We start from the raw sequence: 18,064 nt of genomic DNA on the forward strand, positions 1-18,064 counted from the left end.
ACCAAAGAATTTTCAAAAACTTAAAAGCAAGCCTCAAAAGGATCCAAATAATTCACGGTTAATTTGACAGCACGCCATGCCAGAACAAAGTCCAACAAAACGTTGAAAATAATACAACAAAATCCAGCAACCAATAATGTAAAATTCACAATATTCTGAATCAAACTTAAAAATGACAGGCATTTTGTCAAAAAAAAAAAAAAAAAAAAAAAAAAAAGGCAGGAAAATGACTCATTACCCGGAAGAAGAAAAAAAATAAAAATCAAACTATAGAAACAGATCTAGAAATGGCAGATACAAACACAGTAGGCAAAGATGTTAAAAGAACATTATAAATATGCTAATATATTAAAATAGTAGTAGAGGAAAACATGAACACAATTAGGCAGGAAATAGAAGATACAAAAGAGACTCAAATGGAACTTTTAGAGATGAAAAACATAACATCTGAAAAAATATGCTGCATGGTATTCACAGATGATTTTTTAAAAGATCAGCAAACTTAAAGATACAGCAATAGAAACTTTCCAAAATGGAGTACAGAAGGGAAAAAAAGACTAGGAAAAACAAACAATACAAATAGAAACAACAATGCAAAACAGATACAAAACAATATAAAAACAATACAAAACAATACAAAACAAAGCCTTGGTGACTGGGAAAGTGGCAGGAATACATCTGGAATTGGGGTCTCAGAAGAAGAGGGTTGGGAAACGGCCTAAAAAATATATTTAAACAAATAATGGCCTAGGATCCTGTACTGGATTCTAGACAAGAAATAATTGTTTTTCATTTGTTGTAAAGGACATTAATGGACAAAATTTGAATAAGCTCTATTGACTAACCTGATAATAGTTTACTGACGTAAATTTCATTATCTTGATAACTGTACTATAGTTAAAAGTCTTCCTAATTTTAAACACTTATTACTAATTCATGTATCTGGATTAACAGAAATACAGGCTTGGAAATTTTTTTGAAAGGGCTTTTTTCTTTTTTTTTAAACTTTTCAGGTAGGCACAAAAGAGAGGATTTTTATATCCCATTATCAAATGCCTACTGTGTACAAGGTATTGTGCACTAAAAAAATTATATCTGAAAATAATTTCCTAAGAACATAAATATCTAAAGACAAATGAGCATATCACAAGAAAATACACGTAAAAGTAGTGAAATTAGAAACCTATCTATGTCTTGGAGATAAAACATTCATCATGTGATACAATTTAAGTTTGGAAATTTTAATATATTTCAAATTGCACAAGATTTTTCAGATACACATTAATGACAGTAGTAGCAGTGCTCGAAAATGTGAAGGCCTTGAACTCCACTTACACTCCTGCTCACCTCAGGCTGCATTAAGAAAGAGTCCTGCATGTGATCTCGAACCTCCTTCAGGAAGCTGGGATGGCTACCTACCTAAAAAAAAGATTTTAAAAGACTTTATAAACACACATAAAGAACAGCTGCTAGATTGAAAGGTAAATAAGCATTATGTAAAAGTTGCTTCTCACTTGTATTTTGTGACTTACAAACTCACTCCAACTTTTAAAAATGTCTGCCTGTCCTGTCCCCACTACTGTTGACCAACTTAAAGAATTATCAAATAATTACATCTCAGAAAAAATGGTATAATGATAAAACAGTAATAATGAGCTAAGGAATTAAAGATAGACCTGACTCACCTCTAATTTCTGAGAAAAATCACTTTTTTTTTTTTTTTTTTGAGACGGAGTCTCGCTCTGTCGCCCAGGCTGGAGTGCAGTGGCTGGATCTCAGCTCACTGCAAGCTCCGCCTCCCGGGGTTACGCCATTCTCCTGCCTCAGCCTCCTGAGTAGCTGGGACTACAGGCGCCCGCCACCCGCCCAGCTAGTTTTTTGTATTTTTTTTAGTAGAGACGGGGTTTCACCGTGTTAGCCAGGATGGTCTCGATCTCCTGACCTCGTGATCCGCCCGTCTCGGCCTCCCAAAGTGCTGGGATTACAGGCTTGAGCCACCGCGCCCAGCCAGAAAAATCACTTCTAATTTGGAGTGTTCTAAGATCTCTTTAAAACCTATTAAACTCTAATACTTACAATGAAACTCAAAGCTTCCTAAATTAAGTCATTTGGAGATTACACAGCTACAATTTCTACCATAAGCAAAATGGACTGAGACTTTTTTATTTTATTTTATTTTTGAGATGGAGTTTTTGCTCTGTCGTCCAGGCCGAAGTGCAGTGGCATGATTTCGGCTCACTGCAACTTCCGCCTCCTGGGTTCAAGCAATTCTCCCACCTCAGCCTCCTGAGTAGCTGGGATTATAGGTGCTGCCACCACACCTGGCTAGTATTTTTAGTAGAGACAGGGTTTTATCATGTTGGCCAGGCTGGTCTCGAACTCCTGACCTCAAGTGATCCACCCACCTCGGCCACCCAAGTGCTGCGATTACAGTCATGAGCCCAGCATGTTTGAGAAATTCTTTTGAAAGCACACATGACAGCTTCCAGAATATAACACAAATATATATCCTTACTCCTTGCACAAAAGTTTTAAAAGACATGCTTCCCGCTTTCTATGAAAGTCAAAATACTATGCTAGAAAAGGAAAACTACTGAAAGGCATGGGGCAAGTGTTATACAGTCTCCACCACCAGGATCTAGATTATTAACTAAGTGTATCCATACACTTCAGAAACTAATTGAGCAATGAGAGCACAGATAAAAAAAACAAAAGGCAGCTAAGTTAAATGTTACAGACAAAGGTCAAAGGGGGTGAGTGGAAAGGAAGGAAGGATTATGATACAATTTTAGCTCCCAGGCTGCAGAAAAAGAAGACATTCGCTATAGCATCTCATGTAGTTGTCTCCAAACACATCCAATGGGGTCTCTTTATCAGTAAAATAGTAGGGCAGGGACTCCCACCTATTTATTAACTAATGAATTATGAACATACAGTATGTAATTATAAAACATGCAAGTAATTTTAAAGAATAAAAGAAGAAACGCTATTTTAAATAATTTTTATTTCTTTAATAATAGTACAAAGAACATTTTCTTTATCCACTGGAGTAGAATCATTTGGTCTCAGTAGAGGTTATGTGGAGAACAGGATAAGGAACTCCTACTTCTCTAGTCAGGGTAGTATCAGCTAATGTCCAGAAAGGAACCAGAACTCCCATATCCACTCAGCAATAACCAGCTGCTTCTCCTCCACAGGTGTAGAGAGGCCACGTAGAGAGGCTGACCTTTTATCTCCACTTGGCAATAACACAGCACTCAAAATGTTCAAGTTTCAGATAAAAAAATCATTTATCATGCCAAACACCAGGAAAACTATAATTTAAACAGAAAAGGACAAACAAAAGACGCCAACACCAAAATTACAGAGATACTGGAAATATCTGACAAAGATTTTAAAGCAATCATCATGAAAGTGCTCCAACAACCAATACACATGCACTTAAAAACAAATGAACACACAGAAACTTCTAGAAAATAAATAGAAGATATAAAGAATAAAATGGAGAGAATCAGTGAACAGGAAGATAGAATTATAGCACCCAACCTGAAAAACAGACGGGGTGGGGGGAAAGTAAAACAGAGCCTTAGGGATCTGTAACAAAATTAAAAAAAAATAAAAAATAAAGTAACATTCATGTCATTGGAGTCCCAAAGGGAAAGGAAAAAGAGGACAGAGTTAGAAAAGTCCTCCGAAAACACTACTGTTTTAAATGTCTCAAATTTGGCAAAAGACATAAATCTACAGATAGAAGGTTAGCAAACACTAGGAAGGATAAAACCCAAAGAAACACCAAGATACACCAAATTTAAATTTCTGAAAACCAAAGACAAAAAATCTTGAATCTGGCAAAAGAAATGACACACCTGTAGGGGAAATACAGTTGAAATAGCTGCTAGAGAAACAGTAAGACAAGTTTCTCTACTCCACAGACCCTAATCCCATTCACACAAAAAAGGCCAGTTAGCCTAGACTTCCACCCTGGCCTGGCTACAACGTGATGCCTCACGCCAGCACCCTAGCAATGGTAAAGTCAGACAAGGCCACGCAGGAAACGTGAACTTCCACCCCACTGGGTGGTAATTAGACAACTTAACCACCTCCACCCTAACTGAGGAGGTCTGACCCAGCAGAAAGCCAGAACTTTCACCAACGGCTTGCAGTAAAGAGGCCAAGACTGACATCACAGAATCTGAGGAGCAGTAAAGGAAAGGACGAAGAAAAGTAAGCAAAGGCCTAAGGGGCCCATGGAACAAGATCAAACAGACCAACATGTACTTTATGAGAGTTTCAGAAGAAGAGAAAGGTGCAAAAGATTATTTGAAAAATTAATGGCTAAAAACTTCCCATATTTGATAATAGACACAAATCTACAAATCTAATAAACACAACAAATTACACGTAGGATAAACTCAGAGACACACAATAAGACACACTATAATCAAACTGTTAAAAGACAAAGAGGGCCGGGCGCAGTGACTCAAGCCTGTAATCCCAGCACTTTGGGAGGCCGAGACGGGCGGATCACGAGGTCAGGAGATCGAGACCATCCTGGCTAACACGGTGAAACCCCGTCTCTACTAAAAATACAAAAAACTAGCTGGGCGAGGTGGCGGCGCCTGTAGTCCCAGCTACTTGAGAGGAGCTGGGCGTGGTGGTGGGCGCCTGTAGTCCCAGCTACTCGGGAGGCTGAGGCAGGAGAAAGGCGTAAACCTGGGAGGCGGAGCTTGCAGTGAGCTGAGATCCGCCCACTGCACTCCAACCTGGGCGACAGAGCAAGACTCTGTCTCAAAAAAAAAAAAAAAAAAAAAAAGACAAAATCTTGAAAAAAGCAAGACAGAAATGGTTCAGCACAACAAATTCTCAATGAGATTAACCAGTTTCACAAAAGAAACAACCATGGAGGCCAAAAGGCAGTGGAATAACATTTAAAATAATGGAGAAAAAAAAGTTTTCAAACAAGAATACTATATCCAGCAAAACTATCATCCAAAACTGAAGGAAAAGTAAAGACACACAGATAAAAGGTGGAGGGAGTTTGTTGCCACTAAATCTACCCTACAAAACAAATGCTAAAGGGAGTCAAAGCTTTTTATTGAAATGGAAGTACACTTGACCCAATCTTTAGTAAATATATGGGAGAATACAAAACAAGTATAATTGTATTTTTGGTTTATAACTCCACTTTTTATTTCCTACATGATTTTAAAGACAAATATGCACACAAAATTATAAATCTGTATTACTGGGAATACAATGTTTAAAAACGTAATTTATAACAAAAAGAGGGAACAGATATATAGGCACAGCATTTTTAAAAGCTAATTAACTTGTTATAAGTTCACATTAGCTTGAATTGTAGGATGTTATATGCAAAGCCTCCCAGACAGTAACCACAAATAATATATTTAAAAATAATAGGCCGGGCGCAGTGGCTCAAGCCTGTAATCCCAGCACTTTGGGAGGCCGAGACGGGTGGATCACGAGGTCTGGAGATCGAGACCATCTCCTGGCTAACATGGTAAAACCCCGTCTCTACTAAAAAATACAAAAAACTAGCCGGGCGAGGTGGCGGGCGCCTGTAGTCCCAGCTACTCGGGAGGCTGAGGCAGGAGAATGGCGTGAACCCGGGAGGCGGAGCTTGCAGTGAGCCCAGATCGCGCCACTGCACTCCAGCCTGGGCGACAGAGCAAGACTCCGTCTCAAAAAAAATAAATAAAATAAAAATAAAAAATAATAATATAAAAATGAGAAGGAAATCAAAACAGTGCACTACAATAAACTAAATATAAAAGGCTATAATGCAGGAAATGAGATACCAAAAAAAAAGGTACAGAATATACCAAAGAAAAAATAGGAAAATGGCAGAAATAAATCCTTCCTTATCGGTAATTATGTTAAGTGTACATGGATCAAATTATCCAATTAAAAGCCATCTTTTTTCCTATTCTGTCAATTTCTGCCTTTTGATTGGATAATTTGATCCATGTACATTTAATGTAATTACTGATAAGGAAGGATTTATTTATCCAAATATACAAACAGGTCAAAAGTAAAAGGATGGAAAAAGAAACTCCATGCAAATAAACAGTAACTAAGAGAGTTGGGGTTGCCATATTAATATAAGGCAAAAAGAACCTTCATGTGAAAAACTGATACAAGAGACAGAAAAAGAATACATACTGAACAAAGGGTCTATTTACCAAGAAGATGTAACAAATATAAACATATACATAGCAAATATCAAAACCCCCAAAATACATTTAAAAAAATTAACAGAAGTAAAAGGAGAAACAGATAATAATGGAGGTAGAAGCACATAACTGTACAATAATAGTTGGAGACATCAATACACCATTTACAATAGTGGACAGACCATCTAGACACAATTTCAACTAAAGACAGATCTTGAACAACAATATAAACCAACTAGAGTTATTAATAACAAACATATATTGAGTATTCTTGCCAACGACAGTAGAATAAACATTTTTCTCAAATGCACATGGAGCAATCTCCAGAATGAACTATGTTAGGCCACAAAAAAGTCTCAATAAATTTTTGAAGACTGAAATCACACAGAGTATTTTTCCAATGAGCAATGGAATAAAACTAGAAATCAGTAATAGAAGGAACACTTAGAAAATTCACAAATATGGAGATACTAAACTATATACTCTTAAACATGGCTCAAAGAAGAAATCACAGGAAATTTTTAAATACTTAGAAATGAGTGAAAACAAAACTAAAAGAACACCAAAAGTTATGAGATGCAGCTTAAATAGTGATCTGAGAAAAATTTATTTATAGTTGTAAATGCTTATGTTTAAAAAAAAAAAAAAAGGCCAGCACGGTGGCTCACACCTATAATTCCAGCACTTTGGAAGGCTGAGGCGGGCAGATCGCCTGAGATCAGGAGTTTGAGACTAGTCTAACATGATGAAACCCCAACTCTGCTAAAAATACAAAAATTAGCCGGGTGTGGTGGCAAATGCCTGTAACCCCAGCTACTGAGGAGGCAGATGCAGGATAATCGCTTGAACCTGGGAGGTGGGGGGTGCAGTGAGCTAAGATCATGCCACTGCGTTCCAGTCTGGGCGACAGAGTGAGACTTTGTCAAAAAGGAAAGGGGAAGGGGAAGGGGAAGGAACGGAATGGAAGAGAAAGAAAGGAAGGAAAGAAAGAAAGAAAGACAGACAAAAAGACAGACAGAAAGAAAGAAGGAAAGAAAGAAAGAAAAAATATCTCAAGTAAATAACCTAACTTCTCACCACCTTGAGGAAAAAGATGAGATCACTATACCCAAAGCCAGCTGAAGAAAGGAAATAATAAAGATTAGAGCAGAGAAAAATAAAACAGAACAGAAAAAGTGAGAGAAACAAACCAAAAAGTTGGTCATTTTAAAATATCAAGAGAATAGACACAAAGAATAAAATATGGAAGGGAGACATTACTACTGGCATTCCTGAAATAAAAAGTAGTACAAGAAAATGCTATGAACAATAGCACGTCAACAAATTACATAGCATAGATGAAATGCACAAATTCCTAAAAACACACAAACCACCAAAACTGACACAAGAAGACACAGAAAATGTGAACAGACATATAACAAGAGACTCAGTCATCAAAAACGTCCTGGCCCAGCATGGTGGCTTACGTCTATAATCTCAACACTTTGGGAGGCTGAGGTGGGTGGATCGCGAGGTCAGCAGATCGAGACCATTCTGGCCAACATGGTGAAACCCCATGTCTACTAAAAATTCAAAAATTAACTGGGCATGGTGGCATGCGCCTGTAGTCCCAGCTACTCAGGAAGCTGAGGCAGGAGAATTGCTTGAACCCAGGAGGCAGGAGTTGCAGTGAGCCAAGATCGTGCCACTGCACTCCAGCCTGGGCGACAGAGCGAGACTCTATCTCACAAACAAACAAACAGTCCCAAAAAAGAGAAGGTCAAGATCAGATGACTTCACAGGTAAGTTCTATCAAACATTTAAAGAATTAACACCAATTCTCACGCTTCCAAAAATCAGAAGATACAAGATATCTCACCCACCCTATTCTATGAGGCCAGCATTACCCTCATTCCAGAGACAGATAAAGACATCAAAAGAAAGAAAATCAAAGACCAGTATCCCACAAGAATATTGATGCAAAGATCCTCAACAAAGTACTACTAAACTGAATTCAATATATTAAAAGGATTATACACCACAATCAAGTGGAGATTTATCCCAATAAAAGTATGGTTCAACATAAAGAAATCAATCCATGTAACATACCACATAAATAGGAGCAAAGATAAAAACCACATGATCATCTCAAAGGATGTAGAAAAAGCATTTGAAAAATTCACCTTTTTATGATTAAAAAAACACTGAATAAAAAAAGTAATACAAAGAAACTACTTCAAAATACTAAAAGCCATACATTCTAACATCAGACTCAATGGTAAAATAATTCTTCTCCGGCCGGGCGCGGTGGCTCAAGCCTGTAATCCCAGCACTTTGGGAGGCCGAGACGGGCGGATCACGAGGTCAGGAGATCGAGACCATCCTGGCTAACACGGCGAAACCCCGTCTCTACTAAAAACACAAAAAATTAGCCGGGCGAGGTGGCGGCGCCTGTGGTCCCAGCTACTCGGGAGGCTGAGGCAGGAGAATGGCGTGAACCCGGGAGGCGGAGCTTGCAGTGAGCTGAGATCTGGCCACTGCACTCCAGCCTGGGTGACAGAGCGAGACTCCGTCTCAAAAAAAAAAAAAAAAAAAAATATTTTCCTCTAAGATCAGCAACAAGGATGCCCACTTTCACCACTTCTATTCGACAGTATCGAAAGCTATAGTCACAACCATTAGTTAAGAAATAAAATGTATCCAAATTGGAAAAAAGTAAAACTACCTCTATTCACAGATGACATGAAACTCATAAAGCTAGTAGAGCTAACAAATTCAGCAAAGTTGCACAGTACATGATTAATGTACAAAAATCAGATGTGTTTCTATACACTAGTAATGTACAATCTGAAAAGGAAATAAAGCAAATCCACTAGAAATAGCATTAAAAGAATAAATATCTAGGAATAAATGCAGCAAAGGAGGTGAAGACTTGTACACTAAAAACCACAAAAGACTGCTGAAAGAAATTAAAGAAGATCTAAATAAATGGTATGTCTTCATAAATAAATGCCATTTTCACAGATAGAATAACTTACTACTGCTAAGATGCCAATACTACCCAAAACAATCTAAAGATTCAATGCAATTTATATAAAAATTCCAACAAACTCTTCTGCAGAAATAGAAAAGCCAATCTTCAAATTCACATAAAGTTAGAATGGGTTCAGAATATTCAAACAATCTTGACAAAAAACAAAGTTGGAGAACTCACATTTCCTGATTTCAAAACTTAGAACAAAGATACACAGTAATCAAAATAGTGTGGCACATACATAAGATCACACATGTAGATCAGTGGAACACAGAAATGATCTCTGGCCAATACATACTTGACAAGTGTGATAAGTCCATTCCATGGAGAAAGAATAATCCCTTCAACAGGTGGTGGTGGGAAAACTGGAATTCCAGTACAAAAGAATGAAGTTGGATCCCTGCCTCACATAATAAACAAAAAGTAAATTAAAATGGATCAAATACCTAATTAAGAGCTAAACTCATAAAACTCTTAGAAAAAACTGTAGAGGTAAACCATGACCTGGGATTTGGCAACAGATTCTTAAATGACACCGAAAGTACAACCAAATGAAAAAAAATGGGTAAATCAAAATTTAAAACTTCCAGCTGGGTGTGGTGGCTCACACCTGTAATCCCAGCACTTTGGGAGGCTGAGAAGGACAGATCACTTGAAGTCAGGAGTTCGAGATCAGTCTGGCCAACCTGGTGAAACCCCGACTCCACTAAAAAAATACAAAAATTAGTTGGACATGGTGGCCTATGCCTATAGTCCTAGCTACTTGGGAGGTTGATGCAGAAGAATCACTTGGACCAGGAGGTGGAGGCTGCAGTGAGCTGAGATCGCACTATCGCACTCCAGCCTGGGCTACAGAGCGAGATCCATCTCAAAAAAAAAAAAAAAAGACTGGGTGCGGGGGCTCACGCTTGTAATTTCAGCACTTTGGGAGGCCAAGGCAGGAGGATCACTGAAGGTCAGGAGTTCGAGACCAGCCTGGCCAACATGGTGAAACCCCATCTCTACTAAAAATACAAATATTAGGCCAGGCGCTGTGGCTCACGCCTGTAATCCTAACACTTTGGGAGGTCGAGGCAGGTGGCTCACTTGACTTCAGGAGTTTGAAACCAGCTTGGCCATCAAGGTGAAACTCCATCTCCACTAAAAATACAAAAAATCAGCTGGGCATGGTAGTGTGCACCTGTAATTCCAGCTACTTGAGAGGTGAAGGCAGGATAATTGCTTGAACCCAGGAGGTGGACGTTGCAGTGAGCAGAGACTGTGCCACCACACTCCAGCCTGAGCAACAGAGCAAGACTCCATCTCAAAAAAGAAAAAAATACAAAAATTAGGCATGGTGGCACACACCCATAACCCCAGCTACTCGGGAGGCTGAGGCAGGAGAATCGCTTGAACCCAGGAGGCGGAGGTTGCAGAGAGCCAAGATCTCGCTGCTGCACTCCAGCCTGGGCAAAAGAGGGAGACTCTGTCTCAAAAACAAACAAAAAAAAGAGAGAAAGAGAGAGAAAAGAACAAAACTACAAAACCCAATTCAAAAACAGAGAGAGAACTTGAATAGACAGATACTTCTCCAAAGATGATACACGAATGGCCAACAAGCAAGTGAAAACTTGCTCACTGGCCAGGCGCGGTGGCTCACACCTGTAATCCTAGCACTTTGGGAGGCCAAGGCAGGCAGATGGCTTGAGCTCAGGAGATCGAGACCAGGCCTGGGCAACATGGTGAAACCCTATGCCTCCAAAAAATACAAAAAATTAACCAGGCAGCATAGTGGCCTGTGCTTGTGGCCCCAGCTACTCGGGAGGCTGAGACAGAAGGATCCCTTGAGCCCAGGAAGCAGAGGTTGCAGTGAGCCAAGATTGTGCGCCTGCATTCCAATCTGGGTAATACAGTGAGACTCTGTCTCAAAAAAAAAAAAACACACAACAAAAGCAAAATTGCTCATTGTCATTGGTCATTAGGGAAATGCAAATCAAAACCATGAGATACCACCGCACACATACTAAGATATCTACAAGAAAAATCAAAAGTTTAAAACACGGAACATAACAAGTGTGGCAAAGATACATAGAAAATAGAAACCTTGTACATTGCTGTTGAGAACATAAAATGGTACAGTTGTGTAAAATAGTTTGACAATTCCTCAAAAGGTGAAACAGAATTACCCTATGACTGAGCAAATCCACACTCATCCAAAAGAATGGAAAACCAGGATACTTATATCAAATTTATACATCAACATTCACTGCAGCACTATTCACAATAGTCAAAGGTGGCAACAATGTAACAACTATCACAGGGACAACAAATTAAACAGAATGTGGCATATACATATAATGAATATTATTCAGCCATACAAAGTAACGATGTTCTGATCATGGCTATGCTATGGATGAAACTGAAAGCATTATGTTTCAGCTTTCAGGTAAAATCAGCCAGATACAAAAAGACAAATATTATATAATTTCACTTACATGAATATCTAGAATATACGAATTCAGAGAGACAGAAACTACTAAGTTACCAAGGACTGGGATAGAAAAAAATGGGAGTTATTGGCTAATGTCACAGTTTTTGTATGGCATGATGAAAAAGTTTCAGAAATAGAGTCAATGGTGGCATAACACTGTAAATGTAACTAATGCCACTCACTTATATACTTAAAAATACTTAAAACTGCAAATTTTATGTTACATATAACTCTACCACAATGTTTAAAAAACTTACGAGTTACTTTCCTTCCTTTTTATGCTCTGGAATTGTTTAAGTAACACTGAGATTTTCTTGTTTAAATTTGATGGAATTCCCCTATGAAAACATCAGAGCCTGGTCCTTGTTGTGGGGTAGTACTTTAATAATTATCTCTATTTCATCTACAGAAATTTGTCTACTTAATTTTATCTGAAGTCCAGTTAGGGAAATTATATTTTCACAGGAAATTACTCAATCTAGGTTCAACAGGAAATTACTCAATCTAGGTTCAATATTTTTATATAGGGCTATATAAATTAGTTCTTATGACTGATTTTTGTCAAGTTCTTTTGTTTTGATGCTCATGTCTACCTTGTCATTTCTTATTTTATGTATTTCTGTTTTTAAAACTCTTTTCCTGATTGAATTAACCATTGGGTATTTTTTCCCTGGTTTTTCGAAGACCTGATTTTTCAAAGAGGCAACATTCTGAACAATGTTAACACTATTTTAAATTCCTAATTAGTTTCTCCTTTTATCTTTATTTCCTTTCTTCTCTTTTGTTTCAGCTTATTTTCCTTTTTCCAGCTTTTTCAGTTGACTATTTAATTCATTTATTTTCATTTGTACTGCTTTAAGTATATGAGGAAATGAATTTTCCTCTGGACATTTTTATAAAGCAAATGTAACACTGATACCTTAAGAAGGCACCAAAAAAAGGACATTACAGACCCATCTTACTTATAAATATCAATGCAAATGTACCAAATAGAGTATTAACCATCAGAATGTATGCACATTTTTGAAAAACTAATTATCTGGCATAGTTTATTCTAGGAATACAAGGATGGCTCAATAGACTAGGAAATCTACTAATATGGCAGTGCCACCTCTTATCCTTGAGAGATATATTCTGAGGCTACCAGTGGATGCCTGAAACCTTTGATACTACATCTTTTCCTACAGACACATATCTACGATAAAGTTTAATTTCTAATTAGCCACAGCAAGAGATTAACAACAATTGGCCGGGAATGGTAATCACGCCTGTAATCCCAGCACTTTGGAAGGCCGAGGTGGGCAAATCACTTGAGGTCAGGAGTTTGAGACCAGCCTGGACAATGTGGTGAAACCCAGTCACTACTAAAAATACAAAAATTAGTCAGGCATGGTAGCACGCGCCTGTAATCCCAGCCACTCGGGAGGCTGAAGCTAGGAGAATCATTTGAACCCAAGAAAAGTAGATTGCAGTGAGCTGAAATTGCACGACTGCACTCCAGCCTGGGCAACAGAGCAAGACCCTGTCTCAAAACAAAATGAAAAACAACAACAATTATAGTTAGTTATAATTAATCTCTCTCAAATTATCTTATTGTAGTCTATTCACCTATAATTAATTACTTTCTGAAATTATCTTATTGTAGTCTACTCACCTATTTGGGAACTGCAGCTGACTGTAATTGAAACCACAAAAAAACAAAACCTTGCGTGAGAAAGGACTACTATATAACTCACACCTTAATAAATCTGAGGCCAGGCGTGGTAGCTCACGCCTGTAATCCCAGCACTTTGGGAGGCCGACGCGGGTGGATCACAAGGTCAGGTGATTGAGACCATCCTGGCCAACATGGTGATACCCCGTTTCTACTAAAAATACAAAAAAATTAGCTGGGCATGGTGGCGTGTGCCTGTAATCCCAGCACTTTGGGAGGCCAAGGAGTGCAGATCACTTGAGCTCAGGAGTGTGAGACCAGCCTGGCCAACATGGTGAAACCCCATCTCTAGTAAAAATACAAAACTTAGCTCAGCGTGTTGGTGCACGCCTGTAATCCCAGCTACTCAGGAGGCTGAGGCAGGAGAATCACTTGAACCCAGGAGGCGGAAGTTGCAGTGAGCCAAGATCACGCCAATGCACTCCAGCCTGGGCAACAGAGCGAGACTTGTCTTAAAAAAAAAACTAAAGAGGGAGAAAGTTCATAAAACCTTCTCCACAGACAACGAAAAGATCTTTAAAGCAATAATTTCTGATAAAACACTTCATAAATTTATGAAGATTGAAATCACACAGAGTATCTTCCCAATGAGCAATGGAAAAAAACTAGAAATCAAAAAGTCCTTAAAATAACATTAACCTGGACAGGTGCAGCTGGCTCACCCTTGTAATCCCAGTACTTTGGGAGGCCAAGGCAGGTGGATCACCTGGGGTCAGAAGTTTGAGACCAGCCTGGCTAACATGGTAAAACCCCGTTTCTACTAAAAATACAAAAAAATTAGCTGGGCATGGTGGCACGTGCCTGTAATCCCAGCTACTTGGGAGGCTGAGGCAGGAGAATCACTTGAACCTGGGAGGCAGAGGTTGCAGTGAGCTGAGATCACGCCACTGCACTCCAGCTTGGGAAACAAGAGCAAAACTCTGTCTCAAAAAAAAAAAAAAAAAAAACCAACAACAACAACAGAAAACTTAACCTTAAAATTTAAATATAAACAATATGACCACTTCAAAGCTGAGCTTTAAAAGTTTGAAAAATATTTGCAGCCCCTCTCCAACTCCCAAAAAGGAAATAAATTCAAAAGAAAAATCATTCTGATAGCATTTACCATTATATGTAAAATATTAAAATTACTGCCAATAATCTACATACACAGATGTTCCATAAGAATGGAGTTACATCCTAATAAACCCATTCTAAGTTGAAAATATCAAGGTCAAAGGTGCATTTTAAGACATTTCCAACTTACAACGGGTTTACCCAGACTTAACTCCATCATTATATCATGGAAATGACCTACCTCAAATGAATAAATACAGATGGTCCCTGACTTACGATGGTTCAGCTTTAATGGTGCAAAGCAATATGCATTCAGTATGCCCTCCATGATATGACAATTGAATTAAATGAAATTCTAAGATAAATTCGGTTAATAAACACTATTAGAGTAGAAGTATCACAACAGTTTCAAGCACATTCTAAAGAATGCCCAATTTTGATTAGAACATGAATTACCTGTTTGTATTCACTGACACAACTTTGACAGCAAAATCTTTTCTGTTGACCATCAATCACCAGAACATTATTTCCAGCACCTTTACTGGGCAAGTACTCTCCACACTGTTCACAGCAATTCATTATTAAACCATTGGCCATTCTGTATCTATTAAAGCAGTGGTCACTGCACAGCTTATGAGTCATATTTTTAAAGCTGACTTCATGGCGAATCTAAAAGAAAAATAAACAAAATCTTACAAAACAGATAAATCTGACAAGTAGCTAAATAATAAAGCATTCTGAACAGAAACAAGCATGTCCCAATAAGGCTTGTTTGGAGAAAAGGAAAAATATTGCTTTTTTTTTTTTTTTTTTTTTTAAAGACAGGGTCTCACTTATCACCCAGGCTGAAGTACAGTGGCAACATCAAAGCTGACTGCAGCCTCAATCTCCTGGGCTCAAGCAATCCTCCTACCTCAGCCTCCTGAGTAACTGAGACTACAGACACACAACCACACCCAATTGATGTTTTTTCCTTTAGGTACTGATAGGGTCCCACTATGCTTCCCAGACTGATTTCAAACTCCTGGCCTCAAGTGATCCTCCCACCTTGGCTTCCCAAAGTGCTAGGATTATATAGGTGTGAGCTACTGGGCCTGGCCCCATTCTCACAATTATTTAAATTGGTTTATACACACAGGAACACATGTATGGCACTGAAAAAAAGAAAAAACCATCAGTGACATCACTACAAACTTCCCTAGAGGTATCAGAAGATGACAGAAAACCAGGTTTGGGTAGTGGTGATATTAAACTCCATAGACTAAAAATCTTTAGACCAATTTTTTAAAACTATAAATAAAGTACATTTCTCTAGAAAAATGAGGAGGGGAGAACCATCATAAATCATTCAAATGACATATATAAACAGATTACTTTTTATTTAATACAATATTAATTATGTGAGGTTATCAAAAAATATTCCAATTGTTCTACTTCTCAGCAAAATTATTTGTAGTATTTCTTGTGTAGTCTGCTTGCTTGTTTAAATAAATATATTACTAGACAAAAATCAATCTCAACACTATGGTTCTGTCTGTGAGTGCTCCCAATCTCAGGGGAAAAAAGGCACATTAACACAACGATTTTTCCTAAATCATCCTGTGGGAGAATCAGATTATATAAAAGGATATTAATAAGTTAAGATCCTATGGGAGAATCAGATTACATAATAGGATATTTATAAGATAGTCTTTTTAGATATTCATTTTTAAGGAACTGATAAAAGATTATCTAACAGTTCTTAAATGAACTTTAAAATATTCCTATTTGTTAGAACTAAATGACAAAGTAAAAAAATACAAACCTCAGTTAGTTTACCACAGATTGTACATCTTGATTTATTTAGAGCTCCTTTAGTAGGATTCTGTTTGTCTTCATAGAGAGATAAACAAGATGTACTACAGAATTCCTGGAAGGACTCACTTGAATCCACTTGAGCAACAATGGTTCCTTTCATTGTAGTTATATCTCTGAAAAATAACAGGTACATATTAAAATTCCATTTTAAAAGAAATCAAATATAAGACTCATAAGTGACATTTTTCATTTCTATAGACTAAGTCCTGCAAATCAAACATCATTCTTGGATCTAATAAATCATTTTTATTAGACGTTCTTAATAAAATATGAACTCTTGAAAATAAAGACTGAGAGGCAGAAATATTTTATACTATTAAATCTTTGCCACTACTCAATTTATCTTTAAATTCACTAAAAAGGATTTCAAATATTGGGAAAACTAAAAAAAGAAAAGCTGTTATTAGTTACATGGAATTAATGTTAAGGATTAATTCACTGAGGTATACCCTGTTCAGTTCCCTCCCCTGGATTAGCAGAAAGCAAGAGGTATCCAGGTCATAGGAATATGGCATATGTTCTAGAGGGATAAATGAACTTAAAATATACCCACACCCCCCATTCCCAAATAACCTCACCCACTATTAACATGGCTCTTCAACAGTAAATAGAAATGTTAGAAAATGACAATACTGCCAGGCACGGTGGCTCACGCCTGTAATCCCAGCACTTTGGGAGGCCAAGGCAGGTGGATCACAAGGTCAGGAGATGGAGACCACAGTGAAACCCCGTCTCTACTAAAAATACAAAAAATTAGCCGGGAGTGGTGGCGGCGCCTGTAGTCCCAGTTACTCAGGAGGCTGAGGCAGGAGAATGGCGGGAACCTGGGAGGCGGAGCTTGCAGTGAGCCGAGATCCGGCCACTGCACTTCAGCCTGGGCAACAGAACGAGACTCCGTCTCAAAAAAAAAAAAAAAAAGAAAATGACAATACTGATGACCTTTGAAGTTTTCCTTTTATTCTGATTTTCAAGATCCTACACTGTAGTGTTTAAGTTTACTACTGCAAAACAATCTGTGTAACAATTGTTTCCGTATTTGAATTTATTAAACATGTACAGAGCACTAAGCCCTTTGTAAAATTCAAGATCTAAATATAGCTTCACAGAACTGAGCTTCTCCAAGATATGGTGCAGAAACACCACCACGCTTTACCTTGCATGTAATATACCACATTCCAGCTATTTTTAACCATTGAAGCCAGATCAAAAAACAACAGCAGAAGAGGGCTGGGCATGGAGGTTCACGCCTGTATCCCAGCACTTTGGGAGGTTGAGGTGGGCAGATCGCCTCAGGTCAGGAGTTCAAGACCAGTCTGGACAACATGGTGAAACCTCGTCTCTACTAAAAATACAAAAATTAGCTGGGCGTGGTGGCGAAAGTCTATAATCCCAGCTACTTGGGAGGCTGAGGCAGGATAATCGTTTGAACCCAGGAGGTGGAGGACCCGGGAGGTGGAGGCTGCAGTGAGCTGAGATCGCACCGCTGCACTCCAGCCTGGGCTAGAGTGAGACTCTGCCTAAAAAAAGAAGAGAAAAAGAAAACAGAAAAAACAGCAGGAGAAAGGATCCCGTCTTTCCAAGGCCGGCTAAAAATTGGTACCTGACTCCTGAAATACTATTTCTAATGACTTAATGTTCAAAACACACACATATAAAATCCAAAGACTTGCCAATTTTATAATCTTGATCTGAAGACAGTATAAAATTTAGCCAATTTTAATACAGAATTACGCATAAACTGCTTAGCATTTTTATTTGGC

General features: G+C 38.2%; 1 protein-coding gene across 30 annotated transcripts in view; it reads right to left on the bottom strand.

Moving 5' to 3' along the window:
• ZMYM2 (zinc finger MYM-type containing 2) overlaps positions 1-18,064 on the bottom strand; it is a 129,230-nt gene that overhangs the window by 66,610 nt on the left and 44,556 nt on the right. For 14 of the 30 annotated variants that reach the window (XM_015439033.4, XM_015439035.4, XM_074021688.1 and 11 more), the window contains 3 exons: positions 16,252-16,417; positions 14,904-15,116; positions 1,336-1,419 (listed from right to left, as the gene is read on the bottom strand). In XM_015439033.4, the coding sequence (XP_015294519.2) occupies positions 1,336-1,419; positions 14,904-15,116; positions 16,252-16,417 (463 nt within the window). The remainder of the gene's footprint in view (positions 1-1,335; positions 1,420-14,903; positions 15,117-16,251; positions 16,418-18,064) is intronic. The other 16 variants (XM_074021692.1, XM_065533053.2, XM_074021685.1 and 13 more) reach the window with 2 other exon arrangements.

This window comes from Macaca fascicularis, chromosome 17 (assembly GCF_037993035.2).
Source record: "Macaca fascicularis isolate 582-1 chromosome 17, T2T-MFA8v1.1".
In the NCBI taxonomy this organism is placed as follows: Eukaryota; Metazoa; Chordata; class Mammalia; order Primates; family Cercopithecidae; genus Macaca; species Macaca fascicularis.